The 23,639-nt window shown below is 35.5% G+C and overlaps 1 protein-coding gene across 1 annotated transcript in view; it reads right to left on the reverse strand.

Moving 5' to 3' along the window:
• Positions 1 to 23,639, reverse strand: part of DNAH14 (dynein axonemal heavy chain 14) — a 361,705-nt gene that overhangs the window by 241,884 nt on the left and 96,182 nt on the right. Inside the window, exons 17-24 of the mRNA XM_040262849.1 lie at positions 21,279 to 21,648; positions 19,311 to 19,501; positions 16,243 to 16,488; positions 8,829 to 8,950; positions 5,311 to 5,482; positions 3,941 to 4,045; positions 3,730 to 3,848; positions 2,875 to 2,949 (exon numbers count right to left, since the gene is read on the reverse strand). Coding sequence (XP_040118783.1) covers positions 2,875 to 2,949; positions 3,730 to 3,848; positions 3,941 to 4,045; positions 5,311 to 5,482; positions 8,829 to 8,950; positions 16,243 to 16,488; positions 19,311 to 19,501; positions 21,279 to 21,648 — 1,400 coding nt within the window. The remainder of the gene's footprint in view (positions 1 to 2,874; positions 2,950 to 3,729; positions 3,849 to 3,940; positions 4,046 to 5,310; positions 5,483 to 8,828; positions 8,951 to 16,242; positions 16,489 to 19,310; positions 19,502 to 21,278; positions 21,649 to 23,639) is intronic.

Raw genomic sequence — 23,639 nt, forward strand, 5'->3', positions numbered from 1 at the left:
TGTAACTTTAGCACAGCTACAATAAAAGAGATTAAGAAACTCAGTCTAACAATAGTAAGTGAAAAGAAAATCCCAAACCAAAAGTCCAGTTAGAAAACAACAGGATGGCAAGCAGAAGTCCAAACGTGTTGATAATAAAAATAACTGCTGAAAGACAGCATATCAGTCAGCAGGAAACAGCACATTCAAAATATTACTTGAAGAGAGTTTAATGAAGATACACTCTGCAGAGGATGAGGGAACCAGCAGGGCTAGTGAAGTATCACATTTTAGCAAATGGGGGTCATTGTTATGAAAAGACTGAATGACTAAGGGGAACAATATTACTGGAAACTGGTAAGGGTTGGGGACTTTGGAGAAGGGCCATTTGTCAAAAGCTGTGACTTTAGGTAAAGGAACTTAGACTCTGTCAAAACAGTAGTAAGGCAGACAGAGAGTCTCACATTTGCCCTACCCAACTGGGAGCTAGAGGGTAAGGAGTCCATGGATATGAGCACCCATGGACATGCGCATTCCAGATGGAAATAAGACCAAAAAAAAGGGCAGAGAATGGATCTTTAGGGCATACCAGCACTGAAAAGTACTTTAGTATTGGTAGAAAGTAAAACAAAATAAAAGCAAGAATTAAAATCTGTTCTTTATTCAAGAAATATTTACATGACACAGAAATGTTAAAAATAACATTGTGATATAAATATTTGTGATTATGGAAACAAGTATGGCATTATTAGTATTAAATAAAAAATACTAACTGGTATAAATACTGATATTTGACTAAAAGAACACTCTGCAAAGAAGTTTATGAATAACAACAGAGCATCAAAATACATGATAGATATTAAAAACAAAAGAAATTGATGAATCCACAAAAAATAGGAAACATTTTGAGATAGCTTTCTTCAGAAATGGAGAAGGAAATGGCAACCCACTCCAGTATTCTTGCCTAGAGAATCCTGTGGGCAGAGGAGCCTGATGGGCTGCTGTCCATAGGGTCGCACAGAGTCGGACACGACTGAAGTGACTTAGCATGCATGCCTCTTAGGAAATAAAGAGCCAATAAATAAATAAGAAAATCAAGGAAAGTTAAACATAAGGAAATTTATTCATACAATTCATGACATCCACAAATTAAAGGCAAAAGTGCATGTGAGTAACTCAGTAGATTCATAATACATCTGATGTAATTGTTGTCGCTGTTTAGTTGCTAAGTCATGTCCGACACTTTGCAACCCCATGGATGGTAGTCTGCAGGCTCTTCTGTCCATGGAATTTCCCAGGCAAGGTGGATTCTTTACCACCGAGCCACCTGGGAAGTCCTTGATATAATTAAACATCCATATATATATATATATATATATATATATATATAAAACTCTGCAAACTTGGAATAGAACAAAACACTTAACTTTGATATAGGGTATATTCCAGAAACCTAAGTATCATAAATGGTGAAACATTAGAAGCTTTCCCAATAAAATTAGAAAAAAGGTAATTAAATACTTAATTCCACTAGAAGACTGTAAGTAAAGAAAAAAGTATGGGAGACCTCTGAAGTTAATGATCACTCAAGAAAGCAGATTTACTTAACTACAAAGTGAAGCAGGCTTGCTTAGCAACAAAACTATGCAAAGAAAGCATGAGACATGCTCCCAAATGATTAAACAATGATGACATGAGACCCACATCCTACCCAGTGAGTTCAGTAAGTTCATGGTTCCTAGGACACGCTCCTCTGCATGTACTAGTGGAAAATGTGATGTTATACTAAAATATGAGATGATCTACCATCTTTAGTATATACCATCCTTCTGCTGATTTTAGTAGTGCCATGATAGTCCTAGTTTGACCATGAAGGGACAAGAAAACTCCCCCATCTGATGAAAAGGAGAAGCTGATGATAGCAAAGTGATGTCTAGTCAAGAATGAGAAAGAAGGTGGTCTTTTCCCTCTGTCCACTTTTCCTTTGATTATAAAACTGTAGTCTCTCAAGGGAGGCACCCTCTTGCCCACCAGCTTGTAAGCCTCACAAGCAACCTATTCTAGTAAGTCACTTCTTATCCATCACTTTGTTATTGTGGTTTAGTTGTTTAGTGTCTGACTCTTTTGCGACTCCATGGCCTTTAGCCCACCAGGCTCTCGATTTTCCAGGGAAGGATACTGGAGTGTGTTGCTATTTTCTTCTCCAGGGTATCTTCCTGACTCAGGGATCAAACTGTCTCCAGCACTGCAGGCGGATTCTTCCTGGGAAGCCTCATCTATCACTTTGCCTCTCACCAAATTCTTTCTGCACTGAGACATAAAGAACTGGAGCTCCTCAGAGCTCTCCCCTCAGATGCATTTTAACAGTTTTAGGAGTAAATAATTGGAAATGTAAAAGACTGATCTAGTCAAATTAGTTTTAAAAATTCACACTCTGAGGCTCTTTCTTTAAAACAGAATGCAATGATAGAAATATAAAGAAAAGAGCATTAAAAAAACTAAAGCAAATAATCAATCTTAGGAAGCAAAAGTGGGACAGAAGTGCAGAGTACTGAAGTGGGCTGCAACCAGAGGCCTCCTGAGCACTAGGTTTTTTGAAAGCAGGCAGAGGTAGATGTCAGTTCTGGTCCTGGCCAGTCTTCAGAAACTTATGAATTTCAAAGTACACAAGACTGTCCAGATGTTGTCCATGAGTACACACTAAAACTGACATTTACACTGTAAAAATGAGTGTTTTAGTCATGTGCCATTGTGTTCTATCAAAACCCATTTCATAAAAGACTATACTCCATATATTTCTCTGGATACTTCCCACTTATATTAGTAGATAATTAAACAAGCTTAAAAATATGTATGCATATACATATAATCTTAGGATTTGAAAATTGTACTTACTTTTTTACCAGATCAAACATGGTTTTCTCTACATTTACCAGCCATTGTTCTATACCACTTCTTATACGGATTTTCCTATAATTTTTTCAAAAATAATTATTATAAAAAATTCTTTTTATTATTTTTATTCATATTTCACTACTTTGGTCAGTCTGTAAAACCGTCTTAAAACTACACCTATAATATTCATGGGCCAAAGGACTATAATTCTATACTGTCTTTGGTATTTCTAGATCTTAAATTAGAAAATAGACCACCTAGTTTTAGGAAATCTTGACATCAAAACAATAAATCTGCAAAATTAAAGGGATCCAGTAAAATATGAATTTGCAAAATAGATAAATATTATAAAACATTTTTGGCTTCCTTAATGAATCTTCCAAATAGCGAGCCAAGGTCAGGGCAGGGTAGAGGATTTGTGAATGGAAAGGTTTGGGCACAGTAATTTTTAATCAACTCACTTTAGGAACCTCATGCCAAAGGCTAGGGAGCCCTCACAAGGGCTGGCAAATTGCACTAGTGTAATGGAAGAACTTCATTTACTGTAATTGCCAGGAAACCATTCATGACTTAACCAGAAGTCAGAGGAAACAGCAGTGGGAGTAGCATCAGCAACCCCAAGCAAATAGCAAATTTCCTTCCTACCTATATTCATATAATGAAACTTTGTGTTGGCTTACAGGATATATTAATATATATAGATATGGAAAGGTAAAACTCTACATAAGTAAACTATCTTTGAAGAAATAGTTTGATTAGCAAATGTCTATGAAATGTCAGAAACTTCCAAGCAAAGGTTTTAAATAATGAAGATTTACAGGTCTAAATGCTTAGTTTATAACATAGATATCATACTTTGGCAGCACAAGACTTTCTCCTTCAGCAGATATGAACATTACCACAGCAGGAGGGCCAATTTCTTGTTTCCATATCAGTAAGTGTCTTATATTTTCAAAACATTTCACAAGATGAGGCTGTAGGCCAGAAACAAATGTCAATAACATTATAAAATTCTGACTTGGTTCGATAATAACATTGCTGAACAGAGAATAATGAATGATATTACCTGTACACACTCAGGATTTCTGCTATCAGATAGAATATCAAGAAGTTCAGCATTGCTAAGAAAGTAAAATCTTGGGAATATCATTCTTTTAGTTTCAAGATAGTCCTGTACAGATTCAAAAGAAATAAAATTCAGAGTGTATGTTTAATCATGATATAAATTACTTGATCATTTGTGCCTACATTTACATACAAAAGCCAAATTATTAAAGTTTCAGTATACATAGTAGTGTCAGTCAAAATAACATACTGTGCTCAACAAAAGTTATACTTAAACTACTAACAAAAAAAGAACCATAACTAAAGCAATTTAAAACAAAACCAAAAAATCCAAGTACACACACATATTATTGATCATTAATAAAGCACTATATTTTAGTATTATCGTCATTGCTTTCCAGTGTTCCCAACTTTCTGCTCTTAATTCCCTATCCTTCTGGAGAATAAGTTGTCATTTCAGCAGTCCACTTCACATTCTACTATACAGAGAATTCCTGTATTTCCACCCCTACCCACAATTTATCTGTGTTCACACCAATCTTAAACTCTTCTTTTCAGAGGAAGAGATACTACTCACTTATGTGGGTGAATTATCCTTGTTTTATTTACTACTCTCCTATATCTTCAATTTCTTGGTTGTAACAGACTTCTTAAATTCTCTCATTAAATATATACATTATATACATACACACACACACGGACAGAGAGCTTTCTTTAGGTTGTAACTACCATATGTGGGTATTCTGGAGGGGTAATCATAACCACTAAGATTATGTTCAACAAGCAAAAGGGATGAATGCCTGGAAGAAAAATCTTGGTTTATGAAGTAAAATGAGTATGTCCACCACAAATCTCAAATATTAAAACCAGTTTTTAAACATATGCATGGCTAGCTGACATTTTAATGTACTGGAAATATAAAATTATATGAACTAATATACAAATATATTAATTTATACAATCATCAAAATATTCAATTTCAACTTCTACTGATTTTATCAACTTAACAATAGCTGTGGTGCTAATATAGATAACATTCATTATTAACTACTTTCTTTGTGTCAGCTCTTGTGTTTTAAATTCATTATCTCATTTAACACAAAACCCCTCAAGGTAAGAGTTACTCCCAGTTTAAAGGGAAGAAAAACTAAGCACTCAAAAATTTGATACTTTGCCTAATGTCATCTAGAGTGATTCAACCACTTTTTTTGTTGTTTTTAATAGCATTTTCATTAACTTATACATGATGAGAGTTTGAAATATTGTTGTCTGCTAGAGCAAAGAAGAAAATCTACATTGTAATTTGTTTCTGTAGTGCATTACATTTTGCAGATTAAATGATTCTCCACTTTACAATTGCTATAGTTTTACCTCAAGATTTTTCTTTATATATTCAAGATGTATATTGCAATTTTGCAGAATTTCAAGGATTCCTGCAGAGGTAGCTATTTGCAAAGCATCCAGTTTGTTGTGTATTTTTAACATTATTTCTTTCCACATGGAAATGACTTGAGAGAAGAGTTTTGCTTCTGCCGGGAGCTGCCTTTAGAAAGAAAATTTGAGATAATTTTGTTTTTGAAGGGGCTAAAATTAAAATCCATAACCTAGATGCATTTGCCACTGAATATTGTTCAATTTAGGGCTTTCCTGTTGGTTCCGACAGTAAAGAATCCATCTGCGGAAGACCTGGGTTCAATCCCTGGGTTGGGAACATCCTCTGGAGGAGGGTGTGGCAACCCACTCCAGTATTCTTAGCTGGAGAATCCCCATGGACAGAGGAGCCTGTCGGGCTACAGTCCATGGGGTTGCAAAGACTTGGACATGACTGAGCAACTAAGTACAGCACAGCACAGCATTGTTCAATTTATAAAATGTACTGAGATTATATTTTTGCTGGCCAATCACTAACTAAAAAGATTTTTTTGAATGTCTATTATGTACAAGTGATGTACTTGGTAGGGAATACTAGGATAAATTAGACATACATTCATCATTTAACAAGATAATATTAACACTGAGTCAGAGAGATAAGATAGATATATACCAAGTTCTATATAAAATAAGTTGAAGCGATCTGTGTCCTACAAAGGGTAACAAAACAAAGGGCTACTGAAATCCTAGAAAGGAAATGCAATTTGGGGAGAGGTTTTGGAGAAGAAGCTATTCGATCCGAGTGTTAAAGGAGAAGAGAACTGCAGAGAGGGCACTAGACTTAGGAGCAAGAATATAAAGGCATGTATAAGAAAATCCAAGTTTTATTAATAATTATTTAATCTTCGAAGATTGGGAAATGTAAAGCAGGTTCAACATAAGTATAGAAATTTTCTTTTACAGATTATCATTATTTTCTCTCCGTGGAAAAGGGAAGCAAACTCCACACATGGCATGGTAATCTAGTGATATATTGAGTTTTGTTGCTATTGCTGTTGGAGTTTAATGAAGGAAGTGTTTTCAGAAGTTGTGTGATCTAGTTCACTTTTTTTGCTCACGCAATTTCCCTCTCCCATCCTACCCTAGCTCCAACTTGAATGGCTTGGAGGTTGAGGTGGAGAAGAAATTGAAGGGAAAGCCTTAAAATTTTTTTTAAATTGGAAAATAATTGATTAACAATGTTGTGTTAGTTTCAAGTATACACCAAAGTGATTCAGCTATACATATACATATACCTATTCTTTTTTAATTCTTTTCCCATACAAGTTATCACCGAATATTGAGTTACCTGCGCTACACAGTAGGTCCTGAAAAGTCATGTATTATATATATATATAGCAGTGTGTAAATTTAATCCCAGCCTCCTAATTTATCCTTCCTCTGCTTTTTTGCTTGTGGTAACCATGTTTGTGACTTCAGTTGTGACTCAATTTTTGTTTTGTAAATAACTTCATTTCAGCCATTATTTTAGATTCTACTCATAAGGGATATCATATAATACTTGTCTTTCTCCATCTGACTTACTTCACTTACTATGATAATCTCCAGGTCCATCCATGTCGCTGCAAATGGCTTATTTTGTTCTTTTTTATGGCTGAGTAATACTCCATTGTATATACATACCACAGCTTATCCATTCATCTGTCTATGGACATTTAGGTTGTTACCATGCTACTGTAAATAGCTCAGGAATTAAAACTTGGGTGCATGTACCTTTTCAAATTATGGTTTAATGGGATTGATGGATCCCACTGGTAGTTCTGTTTTTAGTTTTTTAAGTACCCTCTATACTTTTCTCCATGGTGGTTGTAACAATTACATTCCCACCAACAGTGTAGGAAGGTTTCCTTTTCTCCACACCCTCTCCAGCATTTATTGTTTGTAGATTTTTTCATGATGACCATTCTGACTGATGTGAAGTGATATCTCACTGTGGTTTTGATTTGCATTTCTCTAATAATTAGTTATGGGCTTCCCTCATGGCTCAGTGGTAAAGAATCTGCCTGCTAATGCAGGATACACAGGTTCAATCCCTGGTTTGGGATGATCCCCTGGAGAAAGATAGGCAACCCACACCAAAAGAGTCAGGCATGACTTAGTCACTACACAAAAATAAAAATTTCTACAGCTTAGCAAAAATCTTAGCAGGGAGAGACTTCAATCTCACCTTTGGTTTAGCATCTTCCCAATGTCTCTGGGAGGTTCTAGTACAACTTGCATTTAATTGGGAGTGAGGGTAAATGGCACTACATACTATACTCTCAAAAATTCCCCTTAAAGGATTTTTTTCTCTAATGAACCTATCTTCTCTTTCCTCTCTTCACATCTTCTTCCTGTTATCAGGGCCTTCATCATTTTTCCATTAGTCAAAGACAGGTCCATCATAGGTTTATTTTTTCCTTTCTTTACAATGACTGTATAGAAGCCTTCAGCATCCCTTAATTAAAAGCCCCGTTTCTAACCTCACAGCAAATCCTGAAAAGAAAAACTTGGTGATAATGTGAATTCCTTAACCTGGAGTTGTATCTCGCCATCATTTAAGAAATCTTTAGTAGCAAGTAGAATTAAAGTTTGAATTTATGACATTAAGTTGTAGTCATAAAGAACATATCCCTAAGGTGTGTGGTTTCACCTTTGAGAACTATCAGAATACATATAGATTAATGAAAAACTAAAACATTCAAATGACAAGAAACATACATGTATAACAAAAATGTGTATTGTTCCCTACAAAGCAATACTTACATCTAGACCGTTCTCTTTTGTAAAACTCTAATAGTTCTCCTTTGCCAGTAAAATAAAGTTCAAAATAGTTAACCTGATATTCAAGGTATTCTTGTAATCTGTTCTAATATGCCTTACAAATACCTTCCTCAGGCCTTCCTACTTTACTTCAGAATGGCTTCTAGACTATCTTGTGTAATTTACTGCCAGTAGTTTCAATTCTGTCTACAGAGTACATGTCTCAAGTACTCTGAGAGCTATCACTTAAAGACAAATTAATTCAAATGTTACAAATAAAAGAAACGGTAGAATTTCAGACAATTGTTAGGACCTCTATTATTTCACATGGTTCAAAGCAAGTGACTATCATTAATGTGTGAATACTATTAAAAGCATATTTATTGTTCACATGAAAACCATACTAATATTCCAGAACTAAATAGACATCTAGCATTGTGACTTAAGGATTATGACATTTGTTGCTTATTTCCCAGTACTTGTTAGCTTTATATCAGTAATTGAGAAATAAAGATTCTTTTAATAAAGATGATGCTTTAAATCTTTTAAAAAAGGAAGATGGTTACATAATAATGATTTGGCAGATTATATTTCTATACCTATAGGTAGAATAGTTTTAGACTGTTCACTGAGGAAATTATTTTTCAAAAATTAAAGGAAATAAATCACTACTATACATTTTTTTACCTGTACATGACATAGTTTAAGTTTTTTACCTTTGTATTTCTGTAGAATGAAAGATTGGTTCAAGATAAAGCCAATTTCTTTGGCAATTCATCCATTCCTCAAGAGTGTATGAGAAGAGAGCCAAGTTTTGATCCCATTCATCTACAAGATCCTACAATAATAAAAATGCACATACATACAAATCTAAATACATAAAATCACTTTATGAGTAATGTGATAGAAACAAATCAAAGGTGACCATCAGTCACTGACATAAAAAAAGTAATTATAATAGAGGGTCACATTCAGTTAAGTTTAGTTCAGTCGCTCAGTCATGTCTGACTCTTTGAGACCCCATGGACTGCAGAACGCCAGGCCTCCCTGTCCATCACCAACTCCTAGAGTTTACTCAAACTCATGTCCATTGAGTCAGTGATGCCATCCAACCATCTTATCCTCTGTCATCCCCTTCTCCTCCCACCTTCAATCTTTCCCAGCATCAGGGGCTTTTCAAATGAGTCAGTTCTTTGCATCAGGTGGCTAGAGGGTCACATACATTAATGTAAACTGAATTATATTTAGTTTGGGGAGAGGTTAAAATGTCCTATTCATCCAGTTGTCTTATTGTACAATATTCAGATATTTTTGGTAGGCATAGTCTTTCATTCCTTTCTTTAAACATTTTTGTACAAATGTGTATGTACATATAATATCTCTAACAGTTTACATAAATCTAACCATATTATGCACATTGTTTTGTAAATTGCTTTATCTTTTAACCTAATAGTGTCTTTTAGAGAGGTCTTATGCCAATACTTTTAAGTTTTCTTCATTATTTTAACTTCAGGAAATTCTACTGTGTGAATAAGACATCCTTTTCCAGCTAGTATAGTATTAAATAATAGAAAAATGGTTAAAAATCAATTAATAACACAATATTGAAAAATCAGTAGACTGGTCTATCCCCTAACTGTGGCTTCTCAGAAGGAACCACTTGTAACTCATTTATGTTTCTCTTCTGAGATTAACCTCTATATTTCTTTCTTTTAAAATGGATCTATATTTCAACAGCTTTATTAAGGTATAATGGAATACAATAAACCACACATATTTAAAGTGTACAACTTGATGTTCTCAGATATGCTTATACCTGTGAAACAATCACCAAAATCAAGATAATAAACATATTGATTACCTTGAAAGGGTTTCTTAAACCCTGTTGTAATACCTTCCTCCCAACTGACTTAATCCTATTCCTATGGAAACCAGTGATTTCCTGTGGAAACCACTTTCTGAAACTATAGACTAGCTGGCATTTTCTAGATTATATAAGTGGAATCATACAGTATCTATTGTTTTTTTTGTCTGACTTCTTTCACTCAGCATAATTATTTTAGGATTCATTCACATTGTTGTATATAACAAAAGTTCATTTATTTTTATTGTGGAGTAGTAATTCCACTTCATAGATATATTGATACTATACATTTATTATTCATCTGGTTATTTCTAGTTTTTCACTATTACAACTAAAGCTGCCAGTCTTTGTATGAAGTAAGTTTTTCTTTCTCTTGAATAAATACCTAGAGATGGAATGTCTGGATCATGTGGTACATATATTTTTAACTTTTGAAAAAAATTTAAATTTATTATAATATTTTACATTACACCAGTAATGTATGAGAGTTTCAGTTCTTTCATATCCTCATCACCACTTGGGATGATCAGCCTTTTTAATTTTAGTCATTCTACAAGGTTTATAGTGGTGTTTCATTGGGATTTTAGCATTTGATGAAAAATAAAGTTAAGCATCTTTTTATGTGTTCATTTTCTATCCATATATCTTATTTAGTGAAGTGTCCATTTAAATATTTTTCTCATTTCTTGTTTTTATTTTGAAAGTCCTTTATATTAAACATATGCTTTGCAGATATTATCCCAGCCTGTAGCTTATATATTTTTTTCTTTAATGGTGACTTTTGAAGAGAACAAATTTTAAGTTTTGATGAAATTCAACTGATAGTTTTTCCTCCTACTGATCATTCTTTTAGTGGCATATTGAAGAAAACTTTCTAGCTTAAGGTCACAAAATATTTCTCTGATGTTGTGTTCTCAAAATCTCATACTTGTAAATTCTGCCTTTAGACCTATGATCCATTTTTGAGTTAAATCTTGTATATCCTCAAGATATGGTTTAAAGCATTTCTTTGTTTTGCATGTAACTGTCCAATGTGCCAGCACCATTTCTGAAAAGACTATTGTTTCTCCTCAGAACTATCTTTACTCCCTTATTGAAAACTCATATATATGTGAACTTATTTCTGTACTCTATTCTGTTCCATTTATCTGTCTACCCTTTAACCAAGATAAAACTCTTGATTACTATAGCATTATACTATCTTGAAATCAGGAAGTGTTACTCTTCCAACTTTGTTGGAAAAGAAGATTTTTCAAGATTGTTGAAGCTCTTCTAGTTCTTGTACATTTCCATAAGAACTTTAGAACCAGCTTGTTAATTTCTACCAGTAGTTGGACAGCATGTTGATTTTTATTGTACTATATTTAGATCTTTCGGGAATATTGACATTTGACTCTTTGTATGCATGAGCATAGTATATCTTCTGTTGATTCAGGTCTTTATTTTCTTCCTACTGGATTTTGTAGTTCTCACTGGATAGATCTTACACATATATCTTCATACTTATTGCTAAGTATCTCACATTTTTTATTGATTTTTAAAAAATGTCAAACTCCAACTGTTCCTTGCTAGTCTACAGAATGCAATCAATTGTGTGCACTAATCGTGTATTCTGAAAATTTACTAAAATGAGCTTTATTTACTTTTTGAGTAATTTTATTGAATTTTTTACATAGGAAATTATGTCATGTGAATATAAAGAATGCTTTACTTATTTCCCGGTATGGTTGCTTTTTATTTCTTTATTTCTTTTCCATGCCTTATACACTGGCTAGAACCTCCATATGATGAAGAATAGAAGCAAAGATAGACAACACCCTTCCTGATCTTAGGGGAAAGTGTTCACTCTGTCATCACTAAGTACATTGCTAGACATAGTAAAGGACATCTATGTCCTTTATTTATTTATTTAATTTAATTGGAGGCTAATTACTTTACAAATATTGTAGTGGTTTTTGCCATACATCAACATGAATCAGCCATGGGTGTATATGTGTTCCCCATCCTGAACCCCCCTTCCTCCTCCCTCCCCATCCCATCCCTCAGGGTCATCCAGTACACCAGACCTGAGCACCCTGTATCATGCATTGAACCTGGACTGGCGATTTATTTCACATATGATAATATACAAGTTTCAATGCCATTCTCCCAAACCATCCCACCCTCACCCTCTCCCACAGAGTCCAAAAGTCTGTTCTTTACATCTGTGTCTCTTTTGCTGTCTCGCATACAGGGTTATCATTACCATCTTTCTAAATTCCATATATATGCGTTAGTATACTGTATTGGTGTTTTTCTTTCTGGTTTACTTCACTCTGTATAACAGGCTCCAGTTTCATCCACCTCATTAGAACTGATTCAAATGTATTCTTTTTAATGGCTGAGTGTATATGTATATGTATGTGTATATGTACCACAGCTTTCTGATCCATTCATCTGCTGATGGACATCTAGGTTGCTTCCATGTCCTGGCTATTATAAACAGTGTTGCAATGAACATTGGGGTACACGTGTCTCTTTCAATTCTGGTTTCCTCGGTGGGTATGACCAGCAGTGGGATTGCTGGGTGATAAGGCAGTTCTATTTCCAGTTTTTTAAGGAATCTCCACACTGTTCTCCATAGTGGCTGTACTAGTTTGCATTCCCACCAACAGTGTAAGAGGGTTCCCTTTAATCCACACCCTCTCCAGCATTTATTGCTTGTAGACTTTTGGATATCAGCCATTCTGACTGACATGAAATGGTACCTCATTGTGGTTTTGATTTGCATTTCTCTGATAATGAGTGATGTTGAACATCTTTTCATTGTTTGTTAGCCATCTGTATGTCTTCTTTGGAGAAATATCTGTTTAGTTCTTTGGCCCATTTTTTGATTGGGTCATTTATTTTTCTGGAATTGAGCTGCAGGAGTTGCTTGTATATTTTTGAGCTTAATTCTTTGTCAGTTGCTTCATTTGCTATTATTCTATCCCATTCTGAAGGCTGTCTTTTCACCTTGCTTATAGTTTCCTTCATTGTGCAAAAGCTTTTAATTTTAATTAGGTCCCATTTGTTTATTTTTGCTTTTATTTCCAATATTCTGGGGAGAAGTGGAATGACTTTTTGGATCTATGATTTTATTGTTTTAAATACATTTAGAACAATTCTGTCCATTAATTCTTCATTTTTTTTTCTGCTTTCTTCTCTCACTCTTCTTGGAGGACTCCAATTACATGTCTATTATTTTATTTTCTTGCAGGCCACTGATGCTCTTTTTATTTTTAAAAATTCTCTTTTTTTTTCACTTTGTATAGTTTCTGTCATATTTTAAAATTCACTAAACTTTTCTCCTTCTATGTCTAATCTGCTGTTAATCTTCAGTTCAGTTTAGTTGCTCAGTCGTGTCTGACTCTTTGCGACCCCATGGACTGCAGTACGCCAGGCCTTTCCCTGTCTATCACCAACTCCCGGAGTTTACTCAAACTCATGTCCATTGAGTCAGTGATGCCATCCAACCATCTCATCCTGTGTTGTCTCCTTCTCCTCCTGCTCTTAATTTTATCCAGTGTCTATTTCACTTTGGATATTATATATTTTATCTCTAGAAGTTTGATTTTGGTCTTTTAAAAAATATCATCCATTATTCCTGTAACTTTTTAATATGTGGAATATAGTTATTCTTTCAATGTCTTTGTCTCTAATTCTAATTAATAACTATGTCAGTTCTGGATCAGTTTTCACTAGTTGATTTTCCTTTTCATTATGATTTCTCCTTTCTTATTTCTTTAAATGTCTGATAGTCTTTGATTGGATTCCAGACATTATGAATTTTACTATATTGGGTACTAAATATTTTTGTGTTCCTATTTTTGAGTTTTATTCTGGATGGAGTTAAGCTACTTAGAAGCAATTTTATCACTTGTAGTGTTGTTTTTAGATTTGTTGAGGAGGATAAGAACTGCATTTAATCTAGGACTAATTATTACACATTATTGTGGCATTATTCTTTTAAGCGCTCTAATGCTTGTGAGTTATAAAGGTTTGTGTTGTTGTTGTCATTGTAGCTGGTGGATATGGGTATTGTTCCCAGCTCTGTGTGAAAGGTTCCTTCTAATTCTCTCAAGTGACCACTGTCCTGGTCTCCACTAGTTTCTTTACATTCATATGATTAGGTATGCTGCAAACCTGACTAGGGATCTTCCACAGATCTCTGAAGTTCTCTTTCAGTAGAGCTCTGTCCTCCCTGATACTGTATTCTGCAAACTCTAGCTTCCTTTTGCTTCTTAGTCTTTCAACAGCATCTCCTAATACCAGGGAGTCTACCATCCTCTGGACGTATTCCTCCCCTCTCTCTCAATCCAGCTGTGGAAACTAATGACAGAATGATGGGGCAATAATAGGGCTCAACTTGCTTGTTTGCCAACTCTCAGGGATCCTTGTCCTTCAGTGCTTGATGTCCATTTTCCTAAAACCATTGTTTGATGTATTTTTTCCATTATGATTTGAGTATTTCAGGCAAAATGGTGTGCCTGGTCCCCATACTCCTTGCTTGGAAGTGGAATTGGTGTGTGTGGATGTGTGTGTCTGTTCTTTTCAACTTCTTGACTATGCCTAATTTATCTTTTATTAAATTCACTTTTACTTTTAAATAAAGACATTTAGTGCTCTGAATATTCCTTTTCATTGAACTCTAGCCAATTGTGACAAGGTTTGACTTGTAATTCTCTTTTTTTTTTTTTGCTTATTTCTAATTTAAAAATTTTGATTAACATTTCCTGTACATTCTCATAGCTGTTTTTTAATTTCCATTTTTTTCTGGGTGATTTTGTTGTTGCTGGTTTTGGTCTTGGAGAAGGCAATGGCACCCCACTCCAGTACTCTTGCCTGGAAAATCCTATGGACGGAGGAGCCTGGTAGGCTGCAGTCCATGGGGTCGCACAGAGTCAGACACAACTGAAGCGACTTAGCAGCAGCAGCAGGTTTTGGTCTATTTTTGCTACTTTTTCTGTTCATTTTTAAATTTTACTGAATGTGGTTAGAGAACAGTCTGTTTGGTTTACCTCTTTTTTGTAATTTACTGCGTTTTTGTTCTCTAAGGTCCAAATAAGTGACACTTTCCTAACTGTCTGTTTGTTTGCAAATAATGTGAAGTCCATTTGTTGAGTACCTATTTCTCTCTCTCTTGATTTTTATCCATCTATAATCAATCATGTTAATTTCACTCTTCAGTTCAGTTCAGTTCAGTTCAGTCGCTCAGTCGTGTCTGACTCTTTGCGACCCCGTGAATCGCAGCACGCCAGGCCTCCCTGTCCATCACCAACTCCCGGAGTTCACTCAGACTCACGTGCATCGAGTCAGTGATGCCATCCAGCCATCTCATCCTCTGTCGTCCCCTTCTCCTCCTGCCCCCATTTCACTCTTAGATATCTCTATATTATTATATCTTATTACGATTCCTAAAGTTTTAAAATGACTCTTAGCTATGTTATGGGATGTGGGGCTGCTCAGAGAAGAGACTATGAGGGAACACTGAATACAAGCTGACCTTGTAGTTCAATTTCTAATTATACTAGAATAGATATAGAAGCTGTTAAAACGATGGAGCTTCCCAGGTGGCGCAAGAGGTAACCCACCTGCCAATACAGGAGACATAAGAGATGCTGGTTCAATTCCTTGTCGGGAAGATCCCTTGGAGAAGGGAATGGTAGCCCAGTCCAGTACACTTGCCTGGAGAATCCCCATACGGTTGCAAACACAACTGAAGTGACTTAGCACACACACTATGAGGGAACACTGAATACAAGCTGACTCTAGAGTTCAATTTCTAATTATACTAGAACAGATATAGAAGCTGTTAAAATAATTGCAAGGATACACAAATATAGAGGTGGGATTAACCTTTAAGACAAACAGCACAGGGAATGAAAATGAAACATATCACTTCAGCAAAAAGAATCTCAAGGCAACAGTTTTGGCATGAGGACTATCAGAACTGTGGATGTATCTAGCAGCAGTGCCGCTGCTGGCAAAAACCATGGTTTAAACGGTCATATTTTTAATTTGATGTAAATTTACCTTGTCTGCCCAAATTAAAGTTTCTGACATCTCCTGATGAATAATTAGTGCTTCCATGAAAAATTATATTTAATATGTAAAATGCTAAATATTCAATCTCTCTTCTATACAAGTACATGAATGATTTATACATTCAAAAGTTTACATGATGCAAAAATTGAAGTGATAAAACTACAAACAGTTAAGACATTTCCCTCTGCCATAATATTTACCTTAATGGGCCCGAGATAGGAAGATCCTTTAACTGAGGCAAGTATGATTTGAGACTCTTCCAGTTGAACTAATATATCATCTATAGATGAAATTATTAGGATAGAGTAAGCCTCAGTGTGATGAAGAACTAAATGTAAAGGAGTAGTGTTCCAAAGATCAATAATCTTATACAGCATTTTTTCAAGAGCAGCTTCATTAGTTGCTGAGGTTGATATCTCATTTATTTCATTTTCATACTGAAACATCTAAAACAAAAAAAATTTAATGTCCAATGGAGCAAATAATTCCTGATACATTTAAAATGGAAGGTTTAAATGAATATGTTAAAAATCTGACCAATTAGGTTTATATCCTAACCAGAGACTTCACGGTGTAACTTTCATGAAGCAGCCCTTTTCAGTTTTTAATCATTCTATTTCACATTCTTCTTGCTCAGTGAAAATTTCTGACTCAGTATTTATTTTTTCTGATTCTAGTCAGTGTAAAAAATAGTTAACAGCACCTTCTGCAGATCTGCAGATAGCATTATTTCTTTCAGCTTTCTTTTCTCTGCACTAATGCCAATTGCTTAATTATTTTGTGACAAGTTTTTACTTTCTATGATAATTCTTGGGATATAATAGTCTGAGAGAACATAACTCTAATGGGCACAGCTTTCCATGGCTTCACTTTGACACAGCTCCATGAGGATAAATGTCTCTCAAAATACTTTAGTGGAGTATTTACAGACCTTTCCATGTGCCCTGACTGCCAATTTCCATTGGACAAAATCTTGATGTAATATCTCCAGATTCAGTCACCAGAACAGAGATACTTGGAGAGCTGCTCTTCTCTGCATCTTGGAATTAACTAGCTGCCCTTGTTGTTTTTATCCCTGAAAGAAGATTCTACTGCTATTCCCATATGTCATCCTATTTAATATCTCCATTTCTTTCCAGTAGTCATGTATGGATGTGAGAGTTGGACTGTGAAGAAAGCTGAGCACCGAAGAATTGATGCTTTTGAACTGTGGTGTTGGAGAAGACTCTTGAGAGTCCCTTGGGCTGCAAGGAGATCCAATCAAGCATTCTAAAGGAAATCAATCCTGGGTGTTCATTGGAGAGACTGATGTTGAAGCTGAAACTCCAATACTTTGGCCACCTGATGCGAAGAGCTGACTCACTGGAAAAGACCCTGATGCTGGGAGGGATTGGGGGCAGGAGGAGAAGGGGATGACAGAGGATGAGATGGCTGGATGGCATCACTAACTCGATGGACATGAGTTTGGGTGAACTCCAGGAGTTGGTGATGAACAGGGAGGCCTGGCGTGCCGTGATTCATGGGGTTGCAAAGAGTTGGACATGACTGAGCAACTGAACTGGCTGTTGAAATTGTGCCAGATTTTTGGAATGCTCATTAGCACTGATTAAATAGTCTGAAACTATCTAGATATTTTGATGAATTCACTCTTGGACCATAGTTCAGTTAGGATACTCTGATAATGATCCAGGGAAGCATGCAACATTTAGGTGGAATGAGGAAAGAGAGCAAGAGAGGATTCAAAGATTATTTCATCAGATGGTGACTGCAGCCATGAAATTAAAAGACGCTTACTCCTTGGAAGGAAAGTTATGACCAACTTAGATAGCATATTGAAAAGTAGAGACATTACTTTGCCAACAAAGGTCTGTCTAGTCAAGGCTATGGTTTTTCCTGTGGTCATGTATGGATGTGAGAGTTGGACTGTGAAGAAGGCTGAGCGCTGAAGACTTGATGCTTTTGAACTGTGGTGTTGGAGAAGACTGTTGAGAGTCCCTTGGACTGCAAGGAGATCCAACCAGTCCATTCTGAAGGAGATCAACCCTGGGATTTCTTTGGAAGGAATGATGCTGAAGCTGAAACTCCAGTACTTTGGTCACCTCATGCGAAGAGTTGACTCATTGGAAAAGACTTTAATGATGGGAGAGATTGGGGGCAGGAGGAGAAGGGGACGACAGAGGATGAGATGGCTGGATGGCATCACCAACTTGATGGATGTGAGTCTGAGTGAACTCTGGGAGTTGGTGATGGACAGGGAGGCCTGGCATGCTGCGATTCATGGGGTCGCAAAGAGTCAGACACCACTGAGTGACTGAAATGAACTGAACTAGAAAAAAAGTGGAGGTACCATTAACTAAGATGGAGAGAATAAAGGAAGAGTGGAATTTTGGAGATGGAGAAAAAGAAGTGCATTTTTGACATGTTACCTTTGAGATATTTTTTAGACATATAAGTGGAGGTGGATCTATGAGTTCAGGAGGGCAGCTGAATTTAGGGCTAGAGATATAAATTAATTTTTAAAATAAAGTTCACTTTTAAAATTCTTGTCTAATTAAAAAATTTTCCCCTTTTCCTCATTATAGCAAATCATTTGGTAGAAAATTATAGGCATAAAATACTATTTTGGTTATATTAGACATTGTCAATTGTGTAACATGAAATGTAAATGAAGCTTATTGTAAACTACACATGAAAATAGAAAAATTTTAACCATGAAAATCATAGTAAAATTTTATTTTTATAACAAAATCTACAGGTAAATCAAATAGCTGCTAATCGTGTTTTTTAAATAGAATATCAAAGTTATTTGTAGGGCCACCCTAACATGCTCTTAATATATCTTCATTTTATATAAATATGGTAGTTTTGATGGTATTCCTATAAAATTTACTCTCCACAAGAAGTATCACTGTTAAATAAAAACACCAATTTAATTTCATCTGTTATGCATGAAAACCAGAATTACTGTTTTCAAATCACCTAGTAGTAATGGCATGATGAATGGTTTATGCTTATAATATGTACATCATATTTTTTAAACCAAAAAGCAAAGTTACTATTCAGTGTAACACTAGCTTTATCAGTTATTAATCTGTACTAAACTACCACCAGCGAAGCATCACCTGTCATCTAATACATTATACTCCTACTTTTCCTAACATTCCATAAATGTCTTATTTTTCTAATTCTTACTCCTTGTAGATTTACTTGCCTACTTAAATTTTGGCCTTCTGCTATGCCAACTTTATTTCAAACTATTTTAATTTACCTTGAGTGCTAGAAGATTCTCTACTGTACAGTTTTTATCAAGAGACACTGACTTTCCAATAATCTCCTGGAGAGCCTCCCAATGCCTTGGCTTGAGACAGGGGTTTCCTAGTGCTATGATGATTGGCAGCTCTTGTTTAAAATCTATCACTGATTGCTTAAGATGCGTCACCATGTCATTTTTAGGTAGACCTATAAGAAGCAATGGGTCAGCAGCTTTATCATACAGTCCACATTTTCTAAGCCAGAAAACAAATTTGCTATTTAATGTAATACTCCTTTATCAGTTATTAATCTGTACTAAAATAATGAGGCTTATTAACATCACTCTCCCATAAGAATCAAGCATGGATTAAAATAAAGGGAAATAGTTGATCAGGACTAGTGATTAAAACCCCAAACTATCAGAACAAGTTATTTTGCAAAATTTGATACTAGGGATAGCTAGTTACCACAGGGTTTCCCAGATTTTCCCTGACAAGATAGACATACAGAGAGGTACACACAAATAATTCAAAAGACTATTTCGGTTTTGGGGCTTTTCAATTCTGCTCATTAAAAGAATATTAAGGGAAAAAACCAATCACTATCATTTCATAAAGAATATATCTTTACATTGAAATGCAGAAAATGAAGGTAAAAACTGCCATAGACCAGAACTGACCTTTCCTCTGGCATTAACAACACAACACACCGCAATACAGATTTCTGGGTCGGGAAGATCCCCTGGAGGAGGGCATGCCAACCCACTCCAGTATTCTTGCCCGGAGAATCCCTGTGGACAGAGGAGTCTGGTGGGCTACAGTCCACAGGGTTGCAAAGAGTCGGACATGACTAAGTGACTAAGCATAGCACACACAAAGGGTGCAGGACTCAAAACCTGTGCAGCTGAAGGTCCAACCCTTAAAACCTTTTACTCAGTTTATAAAAGAGGGAGGAGACAGAAAAATCGCCAAAGTAGATCACTTGAGAGAACTGAAAACTATACACATATTCTTGACTATACAATTGATACAGATGAGGCTTATTTTATAAAGCTATGTTGAATAACAAAGTGTATTTCAAGACTTGATCGGATAAAAAGATGAGAATAAATTTTTTTGCAAGTCTATACTGTGGTGAACAAGATTTAATCTGGGAAACTGGATAAAAGAAAGTTTTATCTACTTGGTACTTTGTATGTTGCTCTCTGAAACAGATATATGACACAATATTGAAAGAGAACACACAAAATGAGTGTTGTGTTGCTTTAACACTCTGGGTGATTTGTCCCCAATTTTTCTCTTTTCTACAGTTTCTGTGATAATCATATTTCTTATATAACTTAAAAACAAGCAAATTAAGGTGTTTTCCTTTAAAGGAAAAAAACTATAAACTATAAAACTAAAAAAACTATTAAAAAAAACTATAGCTTAAGGTATAGCTGAGAGATTAGAGGAATTTAAAAAATAAAAGCATTATCTTGCCAAGTGGAATAAAGCTTTCTATTTGGAAAGGATTTGACTTTACAGAATTGCTTGCACAGGAACAGCATCTCTGTGTTGGCAAGATTTCAAATTTGATGATTAGCAGAAGGAAAACCTATCAAAATGACTCTGGCTATTTCCCGCATTGCCCAAAATATACTATCTGCATACACAGTGAGGGTTTGAAGGTGGGTCCTTAACATCAAAACATCTGTGGTTCTAAGAGCCAGAATCAGGCGGAAGCATTTGGGATTCTACCTAGGGAACTGATTTTTAACAGATATAAAATTGTTACTAGTTAATTAAAAACATTTTTTCCAAAGTTTTAATCTCTTTCTTGCTTCAGGAAGTGATTCCTACCTATGCTCTTGTACTGTCTTTTCAGTCATTAATGGTGAGGCCTTAGAACAGGTAAAGTAACAAAGCCAAGGACAATGATCTTGCTGGCCTACTAGCCATTTTTGTGTAATCTTAAGTAGAAAAACTTGAGAAAGACACTTTACCTTTTTCTAGCACAAAGATTATTTGCATCCATTTGGAAACATTTCTATATACTGATTCTGTATCAATACTGTCAAGAGTGCTGTTCCTCCATTCCCAAAAGAGGGTTCCCCATTCCTCATCTGCATCCCATAATATTTTCCTTAAGGTTAAGTCATAGTCAATGTCAGCGATCTCTGAAAGTACAATTTGTGTAATCTCTTCCGTATTAAGAAAATACATATGAGACTGGGGATCATCGAAACAATCCTGATAGTTTGAATATGTTTTAGCTTTGACAGCTAAACTTGCAGCTTCCTCTGCAAGAGTCTGGATCATTTCCATTGCTGTTGACACTGGAGTACTAGCACATAACAACACAGAATTTCTTATCTAAAAAAATAATAAGACATTTTTAGGAGGGTATAATGTTCTGAACTTAAACATGTTTTATTGACAGCATTTTAATATGCCACCTAAGTGTCAACAAACATTATTTGCAATCATTATCTGAAAAGATTGCCCTTAATTTATACTTATGATTATGCTTAATTTTAATTATTTTTTTTACAATAATACCTAAAATTTGTGTACCTTCTATATGTCAGGTCCTGTGATAAGTAACATTGAGGACCTTATTTACTAAGTCCATACAAGAAATTTGAGAGATAATTTATATTTTCCATGATTTTTCAAGCAAGTTCAGAGGTTCCCATCATCTAACGGTAAGTGGCAGTTCCAGGGTAGGGCCTTATGATAGCCTGCACTCCAAAACTTGCTTCCTTTTTCTGACGATGCTGAACTTGGTATTACTTGAATGATGCTTATCACATGTTACCTTATATTAGTTTTCCCACGGCACAGAAAATTGTGGACATTTTGCAACAATAACCTCTAAAGAGGGATATAAGTAAAATTTTGTTCTGATCTCTTACTATATTATAAAATTCTGAGGATTAAGGATAATGTCACTGATTTATTTTTGAATACCTGTTAGAACCTAGTACAATCATATGTAATAGCTCTTGGAAGAAGTAGTGAATTTGGATCCTATCACCTTATTCTTTAAAAAAAAATCAAACCCATGGAACTGCATGTAACATCGTGTCATGCGTAGTGTGGACATCCAGCAAGTATGGATAGCAATCGTAACACAAAAGCTTAAGCAATTGATAAACTGCATCTGCAATGATGGATAGGGCTTAGAATAATCTATATCAGTGATGCTTATATAATGGATTATAATAAACATTTCTTTAGGCTCTTCCTGCAATTTTCCATTCATTAATATTTATTTATGTTTGTATATGAACTATCTTTGGGGGGAAGGGAATACTTGGAGAAATAATCTTAGTTGCTTAGATGGAGGTAAAGTTTTGTCAACTCTATCAGCAGTATTCTAACCGAGATCTTCCCAGAATGAGATCAGTCACTAAATATACCAATAAAATAATTTAAGTGTATATAATTGCACCCATCAGAAGATGGAGTAAATATGCCCACCCTGTCTTTCCCAATGAATACATCTATAAACCCCGGACAGAACACATGAGGGAGCAGTGAGGTGAGGAACCTGCAAATAAATTGTAGAAGGCAGATTGGGGAAGAAGATGGTAACTTGAAATGCCACCACATTAGCAGTGAGTTTACCATTTTCTCCCTGACCTAAGCTCAATGTATTAGAAAACTGGGAGGAATTTTCAGGAGGCAATAACAGTGAGAGCTCCAGGAGAAATTACCAGTTCTGACTTGAGGAGCAAGAAAGGTTCTGACAAAGATTCTTTGCTTGATCAAACTTTAGTCAGGCACCCTGGTGGCTCAGACGGTAAAGCATCTGTCTGCAATGTGGGAGACCTGGGCTCGGTCTCTGGGTCGGGAAGATCCCCTGGAGAAGGAAATGGCAACTCCCCCCCACCTCCCAGTACTACTGCCTGGAAAATCCCATGGACAGAGGGGCCTGGTAGGCTCCATGGGGTCACAAAGAGTCGGACATGACTGAGTGATTTCGCTTTCTTTTCTTTCTGACTGACTACTAAGTAGGTTGTAACTTTTAGGCTCATATGCACACTTCCTTATAAAATTAAGTTTTATTAAGAACCCTGCTAAGTCAGTTTAACCAGAATCCCCACCCTCAATGTCTGCTCATCCTAGACAACAGATCATTTCCTCTATTGCAATCATACTGAATAAAAATCTGTTTTTACCACTTTGACTACTGTTCGACTCTGGGTTTTCTTTGACAGCTCCTAATACTCAGAGCATGGAAATCCTCTCTTTCTCTCTCTTTTTCTTTTTTCTCACAGCTCAGTCCTCAAACAATTTTAAGGTGGTGGCAATGGAAGCCTCAGGAGCTGAAACTCTGAGAGAAGAGAACTTCACTTTCT

This window comes from Oryx dammah, unplaced genomic scaffold, assembly GCF_014754425.2.
Source record: "Oryx dammah isolate SB20612 unplaced genomic scaffold, SCBI_Odam_1.1 HiC_scaffold_21, whole genome shotgun sequence".
Classification (NCBI taxonomy): Eukaryota; Metazoa; Chordata; class Mammalia; order Artiodactyla; family Bovidae; genus Oryx; species Oryx dammah.